Here is a 17,904-nt window from a genome sequence, read left to right on the forward strand (position 1 = left end):
TCATGCACGAAGGCAACTTTGTTCCTTCAGTTACGCCTCAGCATTAATTTGAGACAAACTTGACAAGATTCAAGAATGAAAAATAGACTGAAGCATGAAGATGCTTATTAAATAAATCAAACTGTATATACAGAGAGAAAGAGAGAGAGACAGAGAGATCTAATAAGGTGAAAATTGGAAGACAAGCTTCGGATAGATATTTCTTCATAACCTGCACTTGCTGAGATAAATACCCTATAAAACTAACTAGGATACACATGGGCCACATTTTTCCATGCACGCAGGACCCGTTGCTGCCATCTTGGGTAGATTAACAACTAAATAAATAAAGTAATACTATACAATTCACATGTCTCTCTCTACATGAAGTAGCTGAGAGATTTCTTCTTCCTCGATCCACCTTCTCCATATAATTCATTCCACTGGAGAAGCTCATTCATGTTTGCTGATTCTGAAGATACACTAGCACATACCTGCATTTTAACAGGCAACAAAACATGAGTCTCTCCTTCATAAAATGCACGCTGTTCAATGCTCTATCTACCATCATGATGGAGCCTAAAACATGTAAAGTACTGCTCATTACAGTTTCATTCCCACCATTTGTTTGATACACATCTATTAATCTTCCGGACAAGCTAAATGTAACATTAAACCATGTGGCTGGCATCTAATGTAAGTGAAGAGGCGGAAAGCAAAAGAACACTGATATCTATGGTTGAGGATATAAAAGAAACCCTTAGAACTTGGTCTAATATCACGAAAAAGCTCTATCACTGTGCGGGGGGCCATATGATCAGATGATTGTCTCTTTTTTATTTTAATAACCACAGAGGAAAAGCCCAAGTCGTAGGAACAGTCACATGAAGCAAAAACAATTGACTAGTTTACGACAAGGTATCTATACAAAAGCTGAAGAAACTCGATGAACATGCATTTTAAGAACGCAGAAGATTGTAGAGAGCCAGGCCAAGCCCAAGGAAGCCTGATGGAATTTACCACCAGATCATAGCAGTCGTTAAAAACAAAATCAAAATATAGGATACATGCCAGTTCATCATCATCCAGGTATATGAAGATATCTTCGGTGGGAGGAGTAGTCATCAATAATGTAGCATTCAAGCACAGTAACTATGAGGATAAAAGGGGGGAGCTTAGTTTTATAGAAGTGGCAGCTTTTGACTGGCCTAGATGAGGGAGTCAGACCAACATGAACCTAGCTTTGTCGATCCACTAATATGATCTCTGTGCATTCTTATTATCAGTAGCTCCTGGAATATCTATCACAAAGATGTTAAGGTGCCAAAATATACGAAATGCTCAACTAACTACTAGTCAGTGTTATAAATCAGAATCAGGGTCCATACTTTTAGAATGTTCCACATTGATTTAGAAGAATAGGCTGTTTTCCCCAAGGTTTTGGACGCATCACAAACTCATGAGCCAACTTTTGGAGTTGAGTTGGGCCTAAGGACCAGTCTGAACATGGGGACAAGAGCTAGCCACATCTCAATTAAGTTTCATAATGTTGGGCTACCATGTATGCAAGTTTGATCTTAAATTTGATCTTAGGCGCATTTATACTCCTAAGTGTCATTATTTATGTGCAGTCTAGTTTTGAGGACTTCTTTGTGTGCTTAACGAGTTGTTAATGGTGTAACTGAGTACCTATGTGTTGAAGTACATGTTTATAGGTTTATGGTGCAATAAAAACAAGTTAAGAATCAAAATGATCACACAGAGTTTACACGAGAAAACTAGTGTTACTAGCTTGAGCTATGTTCATTTCTAGTGGGCTTTGATGGACTCTATTGTGTTGTGTGAGTTAATGCTAGTTACTTGGTGTTGTAGGAGATCACGGAAGGTGTTAGGAGCGATGCCGGGAAGCTAAACAAGCTGCAATGAAGTTGGAAAGGCAGCCACAAAGTGCGGGACTTGAAGGCAGACGGAAGGAGTAACTACAAAGAAAAGTGGCGTTTTGGAGGACAAGGGCGTGCCACGACCTCAGAGCTCCGAGATAAGGACGTGGCACGCCCTACGACCCAAAAGTAAAATGCTGATTCCAGTGAGCATCCGCATTAAGGGCGCGTCACATCCATGGACATGCGCGATTAGGGCGTGCCATGCCCAAGGGGTGAAATCGGCAAAAATTCCTTCTATACTATAAATAGGAAACTTGGCTCCTATTCTAAACACCTTGAACGACTTTTGAAGAGAGAAAACATACGAGAAGGCTTCAATTAGTGTTCTTATTATTTTACTTTTAGTTTTTACTCATGAATTCCAATCTTGTGATTCGTTGTAAAACTACGAGGGGCTAAACACCCTCGTTCTTGGGTGAAGCTATGAACATGAATACTTAGCTTTCAATTGAGTTGGTTTTATGTTGATTATCATATTTGGTTGTTCATATATTCTTGTTATTACTATTCTATTGATTCACCACCTCTAAAATAAACCTATATTTCTATTGTGAGTCCGGAAGGAGGAACAATAGATTAGATCATGGAATATATGGAGTGGGTTCTTATACTTTAAATGAATTAAATATAGGATTTGCATTTAGGATAGGAATATACATAATTCGCCTCGTTTGGTTCAAATACAGGATGGCATACAAATGTGTTTAGACTAGTTCTCACATCCCGCTCAACGATGTAGTTGTGAGGCTAATTTAGTTCGACGATTAAAGGCTCAGAAGACCATAATCATGTTATGAACCCGTGAATCAACAACCAAGATAATTAACTTAACCAACGAGATTGTATAGCTTAGTAGGATTGTCCAAAGTGTTTTGACCCTAGGTTTCTCCTCATTATCATTTCAAACACTTTATAATATCGTCTTGTTTACTGTTATTTTAAATTCTCAAACTTGAACTCTCTTTGGTTACGATTTGCACTTGTTTAATCTTCTTAGTAATGCTAGAATTGGATTGTTGTTGAACACAAGTACATCTAGCTCGAAACTACTACTTTATTACTTGCACAACCACGTATACTTGCGTGTGCGGTAGGAACGCAACAAAGTTCACCCCGGGTGTGTGGCAATGTTAAAGTGCCCCGCATCGTTGGTTGAGAAATGAGTAGTTGTCTCCTTATAGGGTGGTGTCTTAGGATGATGTGTGGTATACATCATAAGCTAGACTTAGCCATACTATGATGATGTTTGGAGAGAAAAGAAGGTGGTAGGAAACAAGGGGTGCATCAATTAGAGAAGCTACTGATTTTTCATCTTACATACAAAGTCATCAGCGCGACACAAGCTATTTCATCAATTGTGATCTCCAAAACTTCAGTTGTCACAAAAATTATACTTCAAACTACTTCTGATACATGACAGATACACAAGATTTGACTAGTCAACATGATTATCAATCTTCACCCCTCACCAACGAATTTTTTCATGGCAGAGAAATCCGTCAAGGGCCAACCCTCCCTTGGGACAAACCAAAGCCTTCAAAATTTGAGGATAATGGACCCACCCCAGCTACCCTTCTCCACTAAAATACCACCATTGGCTTGAATAGTGCAAGGTTTCAACCTGTGATATAAGTACCAAGTTCCTCGGCTTTTGCCAGGGCTCACCAACGAATAAATACATTATAAAATGATCTGGAACTTAATACTATCCATAATACATTGACAATATCCAAAAGAACAAGGCAGAATATAATTTAAGTGAAAAGTAGAGAGAAAACAATCTACTCGTTAGTTAATCATCCGTGTCAGGAAAAAGCAATTACTAATTCAAACAAGATGGTTTAATACAGTAGGACGGAAGCATAAAGTATCATATTAATAATCACAAAAGCCATAAAATATACCTGTTCATGTGCATATTTAAAATCATCCATGTTAAGAAGACGAACATCCGCACTATTATGCAATGCAGGGAGGGGCCTGCTCTCTGCAACTGCCAATGCCTTTTCCTGATATCATACAAGTTAAATTACATCCCAGTTACTTGACTAGCAAATGGCAGAGTGTCAGCCAAGATTATTATAATTATTCCAATAAACCAATATAAATAATCTACGAAGGACTCTGAAAATTAGCTAGTGGATAGAAGTTAGAAGAGCACGTTTAGATGTAGATCAAAATCACAAATTCAACCATGTGTGAACGCAGTAAACTGACCTTTTTCTCTTTCTCCAATATTTCTCTAATTGGGCAATGAGCAGCTGTGACACATAAATTCTGTGGAAGGAAATTTAAGATGTTTAAAAGCGTGAACTGTGATAGCATAGAAAATGTAAAGGGAGGAAACCAGTCATTGGGTTGTCAAAACTTCTAACAAGTTAGAATGTCAGTTAATATGAACTTCAGGATCATCTACCAGACCTTTAAATCACTTCCAGAATACCCTTCAGCCATATTTGCAATAGCTTCCAGATCAACATTTGAAGCCAACTCTTCCTTAGCCAATATTACTCTCAAAATTTTCTCCCTGTTCGGAGCATCTGGCAAGTTTACCATCAACCTGCATCAATGGAGAGCACTAAACGTTACGACTCCACATAAACTAGTAACACACAAACAGAGAGCACTAAACGTTACGACTCCACATAAACTAGTAACACACAAACACTTTCTTTTTTTTCCTTTCTCTTCTCTGAATAATCAGATAAAAAGATCCAGTGGTTGATTATAACTTACCTCCGTGGAAGTCTCCTAATAACTGCTTCATCAAGGTCGAATGGTCTATTAGTTGCAGCAAGTACAAGCACTCGTTCCTTGTCCTTTGTACGCAAGCCATCCCAATTCACCATGAATTCATTCTTCATTTTCCGCATTGCTTCATGCTCGCCAGGATTTTCTCGTCTTCCTAGCATGCTATCCACCTAATAGACCAGAGGAATGGAAGCAAGAGGAGGGTAAACACAAAAGCCTTTTATATAAAGAAAAAGATGACTAGCAGTAAAGAGGATGGCATTTACATTTACATAACATAAGCTAAAAATTCACTATGGTTTGCTTATATGGACTTGGGCAATCCTCCCGGTATGAGCTAACTATTGGGGTTGAGTTAGGCCCAAGTGTCTAAGGCAAATGTGTGAGACAAACTTTTAACTATAAAATCAATATAACAAATTCGAGATATTAAATATGAAGTATATTTTACCAACCTCGTCAACAAAAACAACACTAGGCGCTATTTTACTAGCTAATGAGAAGACTGCTTTGACATACTTCTCTCCTTCACCGAACCACTACAATCAAGAACAAGTTGTAAGCCAGTATCCAAGGGCTTTCGAAGACAAAAATGGGGATACACAAACAAGACATAGGTTGTACCTTTGAAGTAATGCTCGACATTGATATATTAATAAAGTTCGCACCAGCCTCGGTTGCAACAGCTTTTGCAAGCATTGTTTTACCGGTACCAGGGGGCCCAAAAAGAAGTATTCCCTTGCAAGGCTGTACATGATAGCTTCTTCAGAATAGAAGTGCATAAATGATGAAAAAGTTGCAACAAACCCCACTCCTTATGTCAAGAAAATAAATAGGGAATTTCAATAAAAATACAGATCCATGTATATTTCAACGAGGAAATCTTTTCACCTTGGTCAGCTGTCCTTTACAAAACAATTCAGGTCTTTGAAGTGGCAGCATCACCAATTCTTTTAAAGTATCCTTGACATTTTCCAGGGCCCCAATGTCACCAAAAGTAACACCAATATCACTAGGCGGAATAACGTCAGCAAGTAGTCTCTTTTCAAAGTCATTCTCAGTAACCACGTCCTGAAAACTCAAGCATCAGTACGCTACTTCAGGAACTTCAGAACAAATGACAACCTTTGCCAAATTAAAGTTGCAAAAAACAGATAGTTCACCTTAAGAGATTTTTTAAGACTCTTGGTTTCATTGTGGATGCCTTGGAAAATATTGAGCCCATAAGAAATGCTGTCAGATCAATAAAAGACACATCAGTGCTATGCTTCTTTTAACACCCCCAAAACACCACGAAGAACCTTCAGTTGTCCAAAGTAGAAAAGTAGAAAATAAGAGAACTTAATACTAAATAGACAGTAAAATTTAATTTGACCTTGCACTGGAGATAACCAGCTTGGCCTCTTTCACTGACGATTCACAATTGTGCATAAAGTGATGGCTCAAGGCCCAGCCTAGTATCTTTTCCACACCTAATCACACACACAAGGAGAACGTGGGAACATTTTATAATCATGTTGCAATTTCAAACATAAAAAGCCAAACTTAGAATACATACTTTCACTTGTTAATGCTTGATCTTTTATGCATAAAGTTTCAACGTCAGGGCAATCAATTCCTATACGATTCAAAACCTGAAGATGCAAACAGTCGGAACAATATCAGTCGATCCATTGAGGATACAGTTATAAAATCATTAAAACTTATCTCTCTCCTTATTAAGCGAATCTCAAATAGGTAAAAAAAGTTGAGCTCTTTTGAAAAGACATAAGCCTATAAAGAAGGTGGAATGGGGTGGTGTCCAGAACAAAAGATAGAGAGAAAGTGAAAATTGAATATGCTAGAGAAATGTTTCATGGTTCTACTAATAATAGTGTCCATGAGAACTTCAGAGAACACTGCATAAAATTTGAATATAGGGGAGAAATCGTCCATAAACAGTCCCAAAGGCAATGAAAGGAGCAGAGAGAAAAGGTATTTGCCCTCGGCAAAGAAAGGTGCCTTAAGCTGGGGCAGAAGGAGCTCTCACATTGCGAATGCTTGCGATGTTTGACTGAGATTTCAAAGTTTCAATATCCCGTTCTAGCTGTTGCTTCCAGTCAGACAATAATGCTTCATCCTGCAACAATAACACACATTAAATGCTTCCATCACAGTATTTGCAATTGGCAAGAGTATGCATAAACTAAGAATTGACCTGAGGTATTTGTATGGTAACTTTATTGGGGAAAAGACGGGTGAGCTGCTTCATCGTTTTAGGAGTTTCTTTGCTTCTATCATGCAACCTACCAAAATTATCCTGGAAAAGCAAAGATATCAGTTAATTTACAAATGTATTTGCTTCTAGAATGCAACCCATGATTAAGTAAATAGCCTTGAAGCTTCAAGGAAATGCCAATTCCAATAAAATAAGAGACTTGAGTATCCATAACTCCTGAACTATAGATCATGATGGTAAAACAGATTTTTGTACTGTAAGTCAAAACATTAGTGTGAACAATCTTGATTTGTATAGTGTTGCACAGGAAAACAACAAACAAACACAACCCGTGTTAAAATAATGCAATGCATCTTCAGAGAACATAGATGTCATCTTAAGGCCTCTCCAATTACAACACAGCTCTCCACCACCACTCAACAAAATAGAACAATACAGAAGACAGAAAAGGGAAAGAAAGGACCAGACATCTCCTTGCAGGAACCTTTTAAAAAAATAAAGTATATATTTTATTACTTTAAGCCAGACACACTCCTTGCATTAGGAGAAAACAACTCCAAAACAAGTAATTGAGGAAAAAGAACATTAAAAAAGAGATAAAGAGATTCACATACTGGGAAGGCAAGATCAAGCAATGCGGTCTGGTTACTTCCGAACTTTGTGAACAGTAGTCCACCAGGATGTGACTGGAAAGCATATAAGAAATGCTATCAGTTTTGCGAGTCAGAATTTGATTTCATCAGTAAACAAAAGGCACTATTCCCTTACATACTTTCTCCTTTCGATTGTCTGTTTGGGTATGGGAAGCTATGACAACAACATTCTCAGGTAAATGCTCAAGCTTAATCTTGAAAGCAGCATAGGCCTCAGGATTTCCCACCATAGACTTCTCAATGTCTTTGACAAATAAAACTAATGCACTAATTTTACTTTCTTTTGAAGCAACCTACAAATATGAAATAGAGTAGATTAAAGGAAAACTCACCTGCATACAACTCCAAAAAAGAGGAAACTTGCATGGGCATGAAAATTACCTCAAAAAGTTCATCAATGGCCAGTTTATCAATATCATCACTGCTCGAGCCATCAAGGCGGAGAAAGTCAGCTGTGCAACAAGACATGCTCAGTTATTCCACACAGATGGGCAATACGCAGATGAAACTTTTTAAAACGAACTAGTGTAGCAGAAAACTACCAGCACAAAAGAACCCATGATCTTCCTCGCAGCGACCACCAAGATCATTGCCCTCTGGAATTGATTTATCAAACCTTATGCCAATCTTAGAGGACTCATTATCTTCAAATGCAAGAACCACTTTGCCCCTATAACCATATGTTGGACCCCTGTGATCACGTATGTACATGCCACGATTAGCAAAATAAATAAAAGTCAAATCTAAATACAGACATCCACTTTAACTTGAAAAAGATCAACAAGACTTCCATCTAAATAAGTCAACATACACGCACAATTCCTGATTGACTTATACAAGTCCTTTCATACCATATGATTGCTTGGGTGACCCAAAAGATTGAAATAAACAATAAAACTCTCAATGACTTGAAATTGGAACTTTATATTTCCATTGTCTACACCACATCTGAATGAATACAAATTTGCATCGTCTTCTTAAAGCTCATAAGAAATTTAAAAATATAGTATGTCAACCACAATTCAGTAAGATCGTAGAGTTATTCAATTTAAAATTCAAATGAATTTACATTATAAAATAAAGTCGTGAATTATTTTAACTTCTTACATGAAGGGCCATGTTATGTCAGGAGTCAGTATTTCAGAATCAAGTCTAAAGTCAATCTTACTTTAACATTTGTAAAGAAAAAAGAAATAGTCTGACGGGAAATGTCAAAGGTTTTGAATGATTCTATAGTAACAATGTATCTTAGCTTCTTCGCGAAGCTAAGATTGTTTTCTTTTTCTTTTTTACTTTCCGGCGTTGGTTACATTTCTTTTGAGCCAAGGGTGCCAAGGGTGGAAACAACCTTTCCCCCTGCAAGCATGTTCACATCCTACCATCCCCAGACCATTACACTAGGTATGTTGTCGTCGTACAATTGAAAATGCATTGCCGAGCCAGATGTGAATGGAACATAAAAAGGTAATATTGAACCAACATATAGGATGAAGAAAATTTTAACCAAACTTCTAGTTGTTACCTCAAAGGTGTTTGCAAGGGAGAAAAGCCTGACTGTAATGGACCAACATACTTCACTCTGTCACCTGTCAAATTAGAGATCTCACATTCAGGGTAGAATTATAACTACAAATTTGTGATTTGTGAGAGGAAGCAAGAGTTAGAGACTCGTGATCCAACATAGATATATACATATAACAAGCATAAGATGGTAGGTTCACCATACAGACAACACGCATTGGGGGGAAGATCTTCAAAGAATAAACTCACAGTGAACACCCAATTACCTTTCTTAAAAGTGTAGTTTTTGGATGATGCAGTAGACGCCTCCTGCTTAGGCTGAGCATGAGAACTTATAGAACCACCAGTTATATCCGCCTCAACACTTGAAGCTGGCTTCTTATTAAGATGTAGTGCAGCTACCTGGGTAGCACGTTTAGCAAAGACACTTGTTCTCTCAGGCTTTGAACTTTCCTTTACAGAGTCGATGTCTTTGGCAATTGACCCCTGCGTGACGTTCAAGAAAATAATGAATTGAAGGATTCAGTGACTGAAACTGCTTCCCGGACAGAAAAAGTATACATATTTGAGTGCCCACCCTCTCAGTTTCACTTAACACCAAAATATATGCCCAACTTGACTGCAGGACAAGTGAAAAGAGTAAAGATGCTTCAAGTGCTACTGATTGTGATTTTCTAGTTATTTGTCTCCCATAAAACAGCAATATGAAATCAGCTTCTAAGGCTAGGAAAAGAAATAAATGGCGGATCAATGATTAGTAAGATATCAGACTTGTTAGCTAATGATTCATAGGATATCAGAACTTAATCATTTGGAAAAACTGAGCATTGAACTCAAGATTATTAGTGCGATTAGTATGGAACAAGAAATTTTCAAATTATAGAGGTAATGGTCTCGTGCAACATTTTTTCTAAAAAATTATTTCCTCGTTGAGTCACATAAGTTCCTATAGTTATACGGTCTTTCTGATTTTTTGAGCCATCTCGCACATTCTCCTTCGTAAGATCAAGAAACAAGAAAACTGGCAGTTGATCATTAGTTTCAAGCAGCAACACAAACATATGTATTTTCAAATCGGCAGAATAAACATGTATAAGGAACAGTAATAGATCATGTTATTTCTACCATAATCTAATCTTCAAACAGGACTGAAATCATTATACATGGTAGAAATATATAGAAGTAAGGTAATAGTCAATGACAAGCATTTACGGAGACACAACATTTTGTTGAATGCAAGAACCAAAGGGGGTGTAATAACAGGAAATGCCTGTGGTTATATGAACAAACTCAACTAAGCTTATCAGCATTGCAACTGAGTGAAGATCAATGATGTTTTTGGCCTACAAGATAGATGCTAATTAGGATTCCTGTTTTTTCTCTTGTAAGGATCAATTAGCTTGGCACAAATGTCCCTTTGCAGCTAATAAAATTATTATGTTTCATGAAATGGAGCATACAAAAACAGCAATGCAAGTTGGGTAAATAAGAGGCTTACACCAGGCAATAAAAGAGAATCAACTATCAGTAGCCTGACACCGAAGTATTTCGCAAGAGCCTTAGTCAATGTCTCCTGATAGATTTCTGAACCTGTGAGCAAGCAGCGCATCAAACATGTAATACTAAATGGTAAATTGAATATACCAAATAGAGATAAACTATTAAACTTATATGTGCAGAAAACAAATACTACCTGCTGGACCTGACAACAAAATCCTAGGGCACAACGTGGGGAGATCGGATACATATTTTGTGAATTTGTGACACTTCAAATGAACGTAAGTGGAAGAAATCAGCACATTCTTTGTGGTTTCACTGTCATGGATCATGAAAAAAGAGAACTCAATAAAATAAATTCCAACAGTACATTTGGGACATCCTGCATCTAGTACTAGACACCAGCAACCAAAAAAGAGAAGGAAAAACTACATCTGAAAATTCAAAAAGCAAGTTCAGTGTACAAAAATGAAAAACTACAGGCTGCAACACAAAGTAATAAAGCTAATAGAAGATACGAGTACTGCATAGCATCGATGAACACTACAACACGTTCAACTTACAAAAGAAAAAAAAAAAAAAGGTTGGCTAAAGAGTAAATGAAATTCAAAAAAAAAAAAAAAAAAACATTTCAATATATACCAACTGCAGTTACAACAACATACCCAGTGTTTTTCCACAAAGTGGGGACCAACTGCAGTTATATTCTCTTTTTATTTGTTTACCTATGAGGAAACAGCAATAGAATGCAGATTGGACACATGTCTATGCTAAAAAACAAATTCATATGCATGTCAATCATAACCAGGAAAGAAAAATGATAAACACATAACTCCAACCGATTAATAAAAATACACAACAACAACATACCCAATGTATTCCCACAAAGTGCAGTCTGGGGAGGGTAAAGTGTACGCAGTCTATATGACTACCTCAAATGACGTAGAGAGGTTGTTTCTGATAGACCCCCGTCTCTATCAGAATTAGTAAAATCAGAACTCCATCAATACTTTTTCTCAGTATCAGTAATATCAGGCCCCGGTTCTATCACAGGACTCAATTTATACTTTTTTCACATTAAGTTATATCAAAACCCATTCATACTTCTCCTGACAGGTAAAAGATCAACCCCGATCACACTCAGAATAACAGTCGAAGTGGCAAAAACACTTGAAAGGAAAAGCAGCAGAAAAGGCATCAAAAAATTTGGAAAAAACAAAAGGAATGATAATGAGACTTTTTATTGCTTGAGATCGACATGCTCACCTCAAATAATAGGGAAAATTTTCAAACGAGACCTCAATATTTTTTGAATCGAGTATTCCTTGTTGTAAGGCATCTTTAAAAGCTTGGCGCCTGGATGATGTCAAAATTGGCGGGTCAAAATCTCTGAGTAGTTCCCGTATTCCCCTCCGCTCTTCAAGAATTTTGGAAATGCTGCCACTTAAATCAAACTCAGAAGATCCGGCAAGTACTCGCAGGAGAGGTCGCAGTTCCTGAGCTACCCCAGAGATCTTCCCTATCTCTGCATCGACTGAATCAAGTGCACCACTATCAAGGTTCACGTTCTCATTTCTAGTGTCAGGAGATATTACACCAGTCTTCTCACACTGTGAAACATCAGGCAAATCACTATGATCAGAAGCATCCTTCATTTCAGCATCTAAATCATGTTTGTCTGCCACTCCATTTGCAGCTGGTAGTCTTGGCAGTTCCGAACCCTGTTTCATATCCTTGCCATTTTGAGATGATGACGGGAGAAGGGACGACTCTTTCTGAAAATTTGACAAAGATGCAAGGGTTGACGCCACCGCTACTGTGGAAGGGTCCCCTGACCTTGCCTCAACATGTAATCCCTTGACTGATCCACTATGAGCTTCAAGTATGCCAACTGAACGTGGCAAACTAGATGTATTGTCATAGGTGATTTTCTCGAATATCTAAAAAAGTAAGTAAAGGAAACCATTGACTCTTCCAGTACTAACATGAATATGGAAAGCACACTTTTTAAATGTATATAAACTCTAAAAACAGGGTAAAACACATTGAAGCAAAGGATACATAAGCATGTTCACCAGATGAGCCAAAAACCATCTCATCACCATCATTGAGAGGCACAGTAGAATTTTTTGGGTAGACCTTACCATTGACTTGCACGTCACCTTTCTTGCCAGTAATTTCAAGTAGAGTGATAAAACCTCCTTTCTAGAGATATAGAAACATAAACAGAATGAATAATGTGGGTTTACTATACAAATGGGAGAGAAAGGGAATTAAGTTAATGTACTTCAAACAACAGCAAAACAGCATCTAGAAAAAATGTCAAGTTCACCTCTTGCTCAATGTGCTTCAGATTACATAAAGATTTGCTAACAGAAGGGTCTCCTATCCACAAGTCACACTGACGACCTTGACCAACAGAATAAGTGGGACAATGCATGACAAAATGAGGATTCTGCAAAAACCAATGGAAGTCAATCAGTGAGCTCATTATAGAAGGAAAACAATTAAGCAAGAGAAAGGTTTACATTTTTATTTTTGTTGAAAGACTATTAGCTTCCTATGGAAAAATGTTGGCGGTGGAAAGTTCTCTTGTTTGTTTCTAAAAAAAGTGGAAGAAAAAAATTATGTTTCGATTGTTTCGTCTAATAAATACTACGTAATTATTAATAAACTGTCACTAACAAAATTTGAAAACAACTGCACATATAAGATTATTTATCAAACCAAACACTTATTCCTTTGGGAGGAAATATTCCAATTCAAGTGACTCTAAAATTTGGCCCTATTTCAATTGTTGTGGTTAAAAATCAAGGTGGCACTTGATTTGGAATATTTTCCCCAAAAGGAAGAAGTGTTTGGTTTGATAAGTAACCTTATAGGAAGCATGGACACCAATTATAAGTTGTCTTTGGTCCAACATCAACATCCTTCAGCACATATCCAACACCACCCAATCATTTCCTTGATTTTTATTTTTACTTCTAATCCAAACACCCATAAAACACATGGCAACATCTCCCTTCATATATTTATGCTTTTGTGGAGGTTAGTTTGTTTGTGGTACAGTACTTCTTATCTAGAATAACATATAGGGCCTCCAAATTAAAAATTCTATTACTTTTCAAAACTTGAAGGAAAGCTTCCACTTTACAGGAGATAAAAAATAGACGCCTTCGTTTGTTAGTTTTTTGGTGCAAGTTCCAGCATGTACATGAAATACATAAGATGATAGAATTCATTAGTTTGCTTCAAAATTAGAATCTTCCGTAAAAACAATTCTCCGGACTGCCCGTTCCTATTTCCCAATCACCATATCTTGGTCTAGGGGTCTGTTTCTATTTATAAAGTTATCCACTATCTACAGAACCTTTTCTTAATCATTAAAGGGAATTCACTATATATGGAACTCGGTGCAAAGACAATTGCACCCGTGAGGTTCCTAAAGGATAGGCAATTGAATGTCATTTGTAGAAAATCATATCTTTTTGTAAGGATTTCTACTTTGTAATACACACCTTGAGTACAAGTATTTTCTTTCCTAATGACAATAAAATTTATTACTTGATCAAAAGATGAAAGGAAGCAAGAATGACTAGTTATTGAGGTCCCAAGGAGATGGAAGTTAAGGCATGAGAGCAACAACCTGAAGATCCCAAGTCCGAATCCCTTCTATTTCGTAGATATATTGAGCAACCACAAAGAGAAAAATACCCAGGTAAACAATGTTGTACATTCGATGGAGGCATGCGAAGTGATCCCGATACCGGTGATGTTAAAAAGATGACTCTAATTGTTGAGTGCAAGACTTAGCTCATCCTAAGCATGGAAAAAGTTTATTTTGATAGTAATTTCTCAAAAGATTCCCAGGTTACTAGTATACAAACACATGTCCAGGCGTGCAGCAGATAAAAAATTATCAGCACACTTGACAGTGGAATAAGACCATAGTAATAGGAAATTTCCCGTTGAATAGACATCCAAGAAAAATTAAGATGTATAGTTTAGAGAAAAATCAAGTTAATTGACTTTTAACTCCTTCATTTTACCTTTAAATTCTCCAAACTTCTAGGTAAAGAAATTTTATGGACTTAAATATGTAAACACAGACCTCTATCGATAATCTTATCAATCAAGCTTAAAATGAATTTGGAATACAAACAACAGTCGATATACAAAGTCAACATAGCACAAACCGAGCTTCATATAAATATAAATATATGTATATATAGAAAGAATGTGCATGTAGATAAGAGAAGCCATAATTTTCTCCGTACAGGTCAAACATGTAAAAAAGAAATAGTGAAACTGAACACTAAACGGAAATAGGTCTGAAATTTTCGGTTTGGCTCATTAGACTTGAAGATGATTGGGCCAATTCCACAAATATTTGATGTAGAAAGTCCAACAGATTAAATAACTAACAAATCAACATCCAGTAGAGACAAAAAGTACATATATATTATAAGTAGGCAAGAAAGAAATATGAAAAGTGACAACTGTCCTACTCCAGTTCCATAGTTCACCTCTTCCTCCTCTAGCCTATCATGCCCCTGCAAATTTAGATGATTGGGGTCCTTCTTCCTAGAATCAAAATTAGATGGAGGCTCAAAATGCACAGAAGAGACCGATTTGGAGGACCGGTCACTTGGAGGACATTCAAGGGCAGTAGCCAATCATGTATGCTTGCCCGTCGTGTATGCTTTGTCATTGGACCATCAGGGATTATTTTTCCCTTCCAAAATTTCAACCGAAAGATGGTACACAACAAAACAACAGTTTTATCTTCACCTATTCGCTGAGAGTGGAGTTTCTAGTTGATGAATTGCCTCCAAGGACATCGTTTAGACAGGTGGCTGATTTCAATTGTAGTCATGTTTGGTTTCAGAGCTTCTCCTAAATCATAGGAGTTATTAAGCATAGCATATGTTGTATCGTTCAGGCTGAGTTGACTAATTCTCGGGATTTCATCACCAGATGCAACGAATGACGTCTATAAACGCACCGCCAGTGTGACCTAGTGGTCAATGAAATGAGAACCATGAGGTCTAGGTGAGTTCTTCCTCTCTGGCCTCGGTGGACAAAGCTATCCAACACTTATGTTGGTAGAAGGTAACAAGTACCCCTGAAATTATTCGACATGCTCAAGATGATTGGAGACTACGGTTCTTACAAAACATCTATGAACGTATTCCCCGGGTACTGTACATTTTCACTACAGATCATGATTGAGGGGTTATTCTGGTCTAAAATTATGGTAACAAAGAGTTGTGAAACTTGGTAAGGAGATATTTTGGCAAATAAATGATAAACATATGAGAGACTGAGGTGAACGAACAAGAATTTTCAGTTTGATTGGTATTTACAGTAACATGCAACCGATGTTGGATATCATTTTTCATGTTCTCTTTTTAAGAAAACAAACATAACATACTGAGTAATTGCATTCCCATTACCGATGTTGGATATCATTTTCCATGTTCTCTTTTTAAAAAAACAAACATAACATACCCCATTATTAAACACTAAACATCACATATTTTAATTGAGAGAAATCCAGATTCACAAGTGCAAGGCAAGAATGGATGCAAAATTAAATGCTTCAAGTTACGAGTGATTGTGGCAGTGCAAGCATTCCTTGGTCAGTATCGTATGCACATATTATTTAAATTATTTTACGAGTGAATGTGGCAGTGCAAGCAGAGTTCACTTTGGTATCAAACTTTGGTATCAAATTTTGACTAAAGGTTAAATATTTTCTAAATTTTTAGTCATTTTCACATTATTCCCAGTGAATAAGACTAAAAAATTAACATGGAAAGAATAAAAATAAAACCTACTTGAGAGCACTGGGAAATAAGTTTTCCCCATGCAGCCCCAACATTCGATTTCAGCTGCCGCTTTTTCACCTTATTCAGTGACGACCCATTTAACTTGGTTTTCTCCACATCAATCACAGAATGACCTAAAAAGTCATCGCAAAAAAGTTCAAAACACCGATGAAGGAAAGAAAATAAGCAAAAGAATTTTGATAAAGTAAAAGGACATGCAAGGATAAAATGGGACCTAAAGTGATGGGTGATCCTTGAACTTGATTATCTGTGGATTGAAGTGGGACAGAAGCATCAGAGGACTTGAAAAGAGTGGCAGCAGGCAGATCAGTGGATCGAACCTCTTGGTCAGCAGATTCTTGTCCGGATTCATTCACCGCACCCTGTGTTTTCTTTGCTAGGGTATCATTAGTTGATGACAACGCCTCCGCCTCTGCCGCCTATAAACCCGATCAAATAAATTAAACACAAGAAAGAAAGAAAGAAAGAAACTAATTTTTCGTCTATGGAGCTACATGCTAACATGTAGTATCAAGAGATGTGATGATGATGATGAAATGGGAATTGGAGAGGGCAAACCTTGGAGCGCTTGCCATTAGGGAGAGGAGAGGATGGGGAAGAGAGAGGGCGCTTGGAAGACGAGGAGCTTCTTCTGGTTTCGACCATGTTCAGATCCAAAGAGAGAGAGAGAGAGAGAGAGAGGAGAGATAAACAAGTAAAAGCCGATCGATATATGGATGCGTAGAGAGAGAGAGAGAGAGAGAGAGAGGTGAATGATTGCGAGTTATCAGTTATGAAGCTCCGCCGGATGCTGAATTTATAGAAGGAGCAGGTAGGGAGGGAGTGATGCGGCAAAGAGGCTCAACATGTTCGGCTGAATCAGCGTTTTATAGGCTTCGGCCCTGTCTCTCAACTCTCAACCTCAAAATTCCATCCTGGGCTTCACTCTCAATTCCAAATAAAATTCCTACTCTTAAATTTGGTCCCTCCCTAAACACCTCCTAATCCAATTTATGTGCATTTACCTACGTGAATTACTAGCCTACCTCAACTAAGTTCAATTCAAAATTGTCTTCTAATTTATTTTACAATTATATATATATATAAAAACTTCATTCCAGTATTCTTTTTTACTTAGCGAAATTGATTATTATTTTTATCACAAGTCATTAGTTCACATCTACCTTAATTTGATAAAACAAAAAGAGCTTTCACCGCATAAGCTATCTTAAATGTCAACATACGATGTATAATAAATATGTAAATCTTTCAAGTAATATTTTCTTGTTTGATTGGCTTGATATGTGATTCGCACACTTTGATAATTTAATTATTCTATACGAAAGCTTCAAAGTTCAATAGATTTTCTTGACATAGATAAAAATATAACTTAAGTTAAGACCATGGGATGTAAAATAATTAAATCCATATGATTTTTTTTGTGAATTAAATGTAATGTTAACTTCATTCGATATGTAGGTCCTTCATTATTGCCCAACTCATTCATTTTT

The 17,904-nt window shown here is 37.1% G+C and overlaps 1 protein-coding gene across 1 annotated transcript; it reads right to left on the reverse strand.

Moving 5' to 3' along the window:
- Positions 1 to 83: 83 nt before the first annotated feature.
- Positions 84 to 17,376, reverse strand: LOC107875220. Its single transcript, XM_016721834.2, has 27 exons — positions 16,973 to 17,376; positions 16,629 to 16,833; positions 16,403 to 16,527; positions 12,895 to 13,017; positions 12,624 to 12,767; positions 11,829 to 12,502; positions 10,759 to 10,880; positions 10,564 to 10,655; positions 9,332 to 9,551; positions 9,067 to 9,130; positions 8,087 to 8,235; positions 7,926 to 7,996; positions 7,664 to 7,837; positions 7,506 to 7,577; positions 6,871 to 6,972; positions 6,703 to 6,792; positions 6,232 to 6,307; positions 6,049 to 6,145; positions 5,837 to 5,906; positions 5,565 to 5,744; positions 5,298 to 5,420; positions 5,129 to 5,212; positions 4,659 to 4,843; positions 4,344 to 4,482; positions 4,140 to 4,199; positions 3,827 to 3,931; positions 84 to 473 (listed from the first exon to the last, which is right to left on the reverse strand). Exons 1-27 carry the CDS (start codon positions 17,057 to 17,059, stop codon positions 360 to 362), a joined length of 3,747 nt encoding a protein of 1,248 aa, XP_016577320.2. The 5' UTR covers positions 17,060 to 17,376; the 3' UTR covers positions 84 to 359.
- Positions 17,377 to 17,904: the final 528 nt, after the last annotated feature.

Source organism: Capsicum annuum, chromosome 6, assembly GCF_002878395.1.
Source record: "Capsicum annuum cultivar UCD-10X-F1 chromosome 6, UCD10Xv1.1, whole genome shotgun sequence".
Lineage (NCBI taxonomy): Eukaryota > Viridiplantae > Streptophyta > Magnoliopsida > Solanales > Solanaceae > Capsicum > Capsicum annuum.

Bases quoted from the DNA above. Each gene is read 5' to 3' on its own strand.
- LOC107875220 (XM_016721834.2), bottom strand. From the start codon at position 17,059: ATGGTCGAAACCAGAAGAAGCTCCTCGTCTTCCAAGCGCCCTCTCTCT. The intron at 9,552-10,563 runs GTAAGCCTCTTA...AACGTCACGCAG, and splicing joins ATTCTCTTTTATTGCCTGGT to GGGTCAATTGCCAAAGACAT. The intron at 4,483-4,658 runs GTAAGTTATAAT...CCATTGATGCAG, and splicing joins ATTAGGAGACTTCCACGGAG to GTTGATGGTAAACTTGCCAG.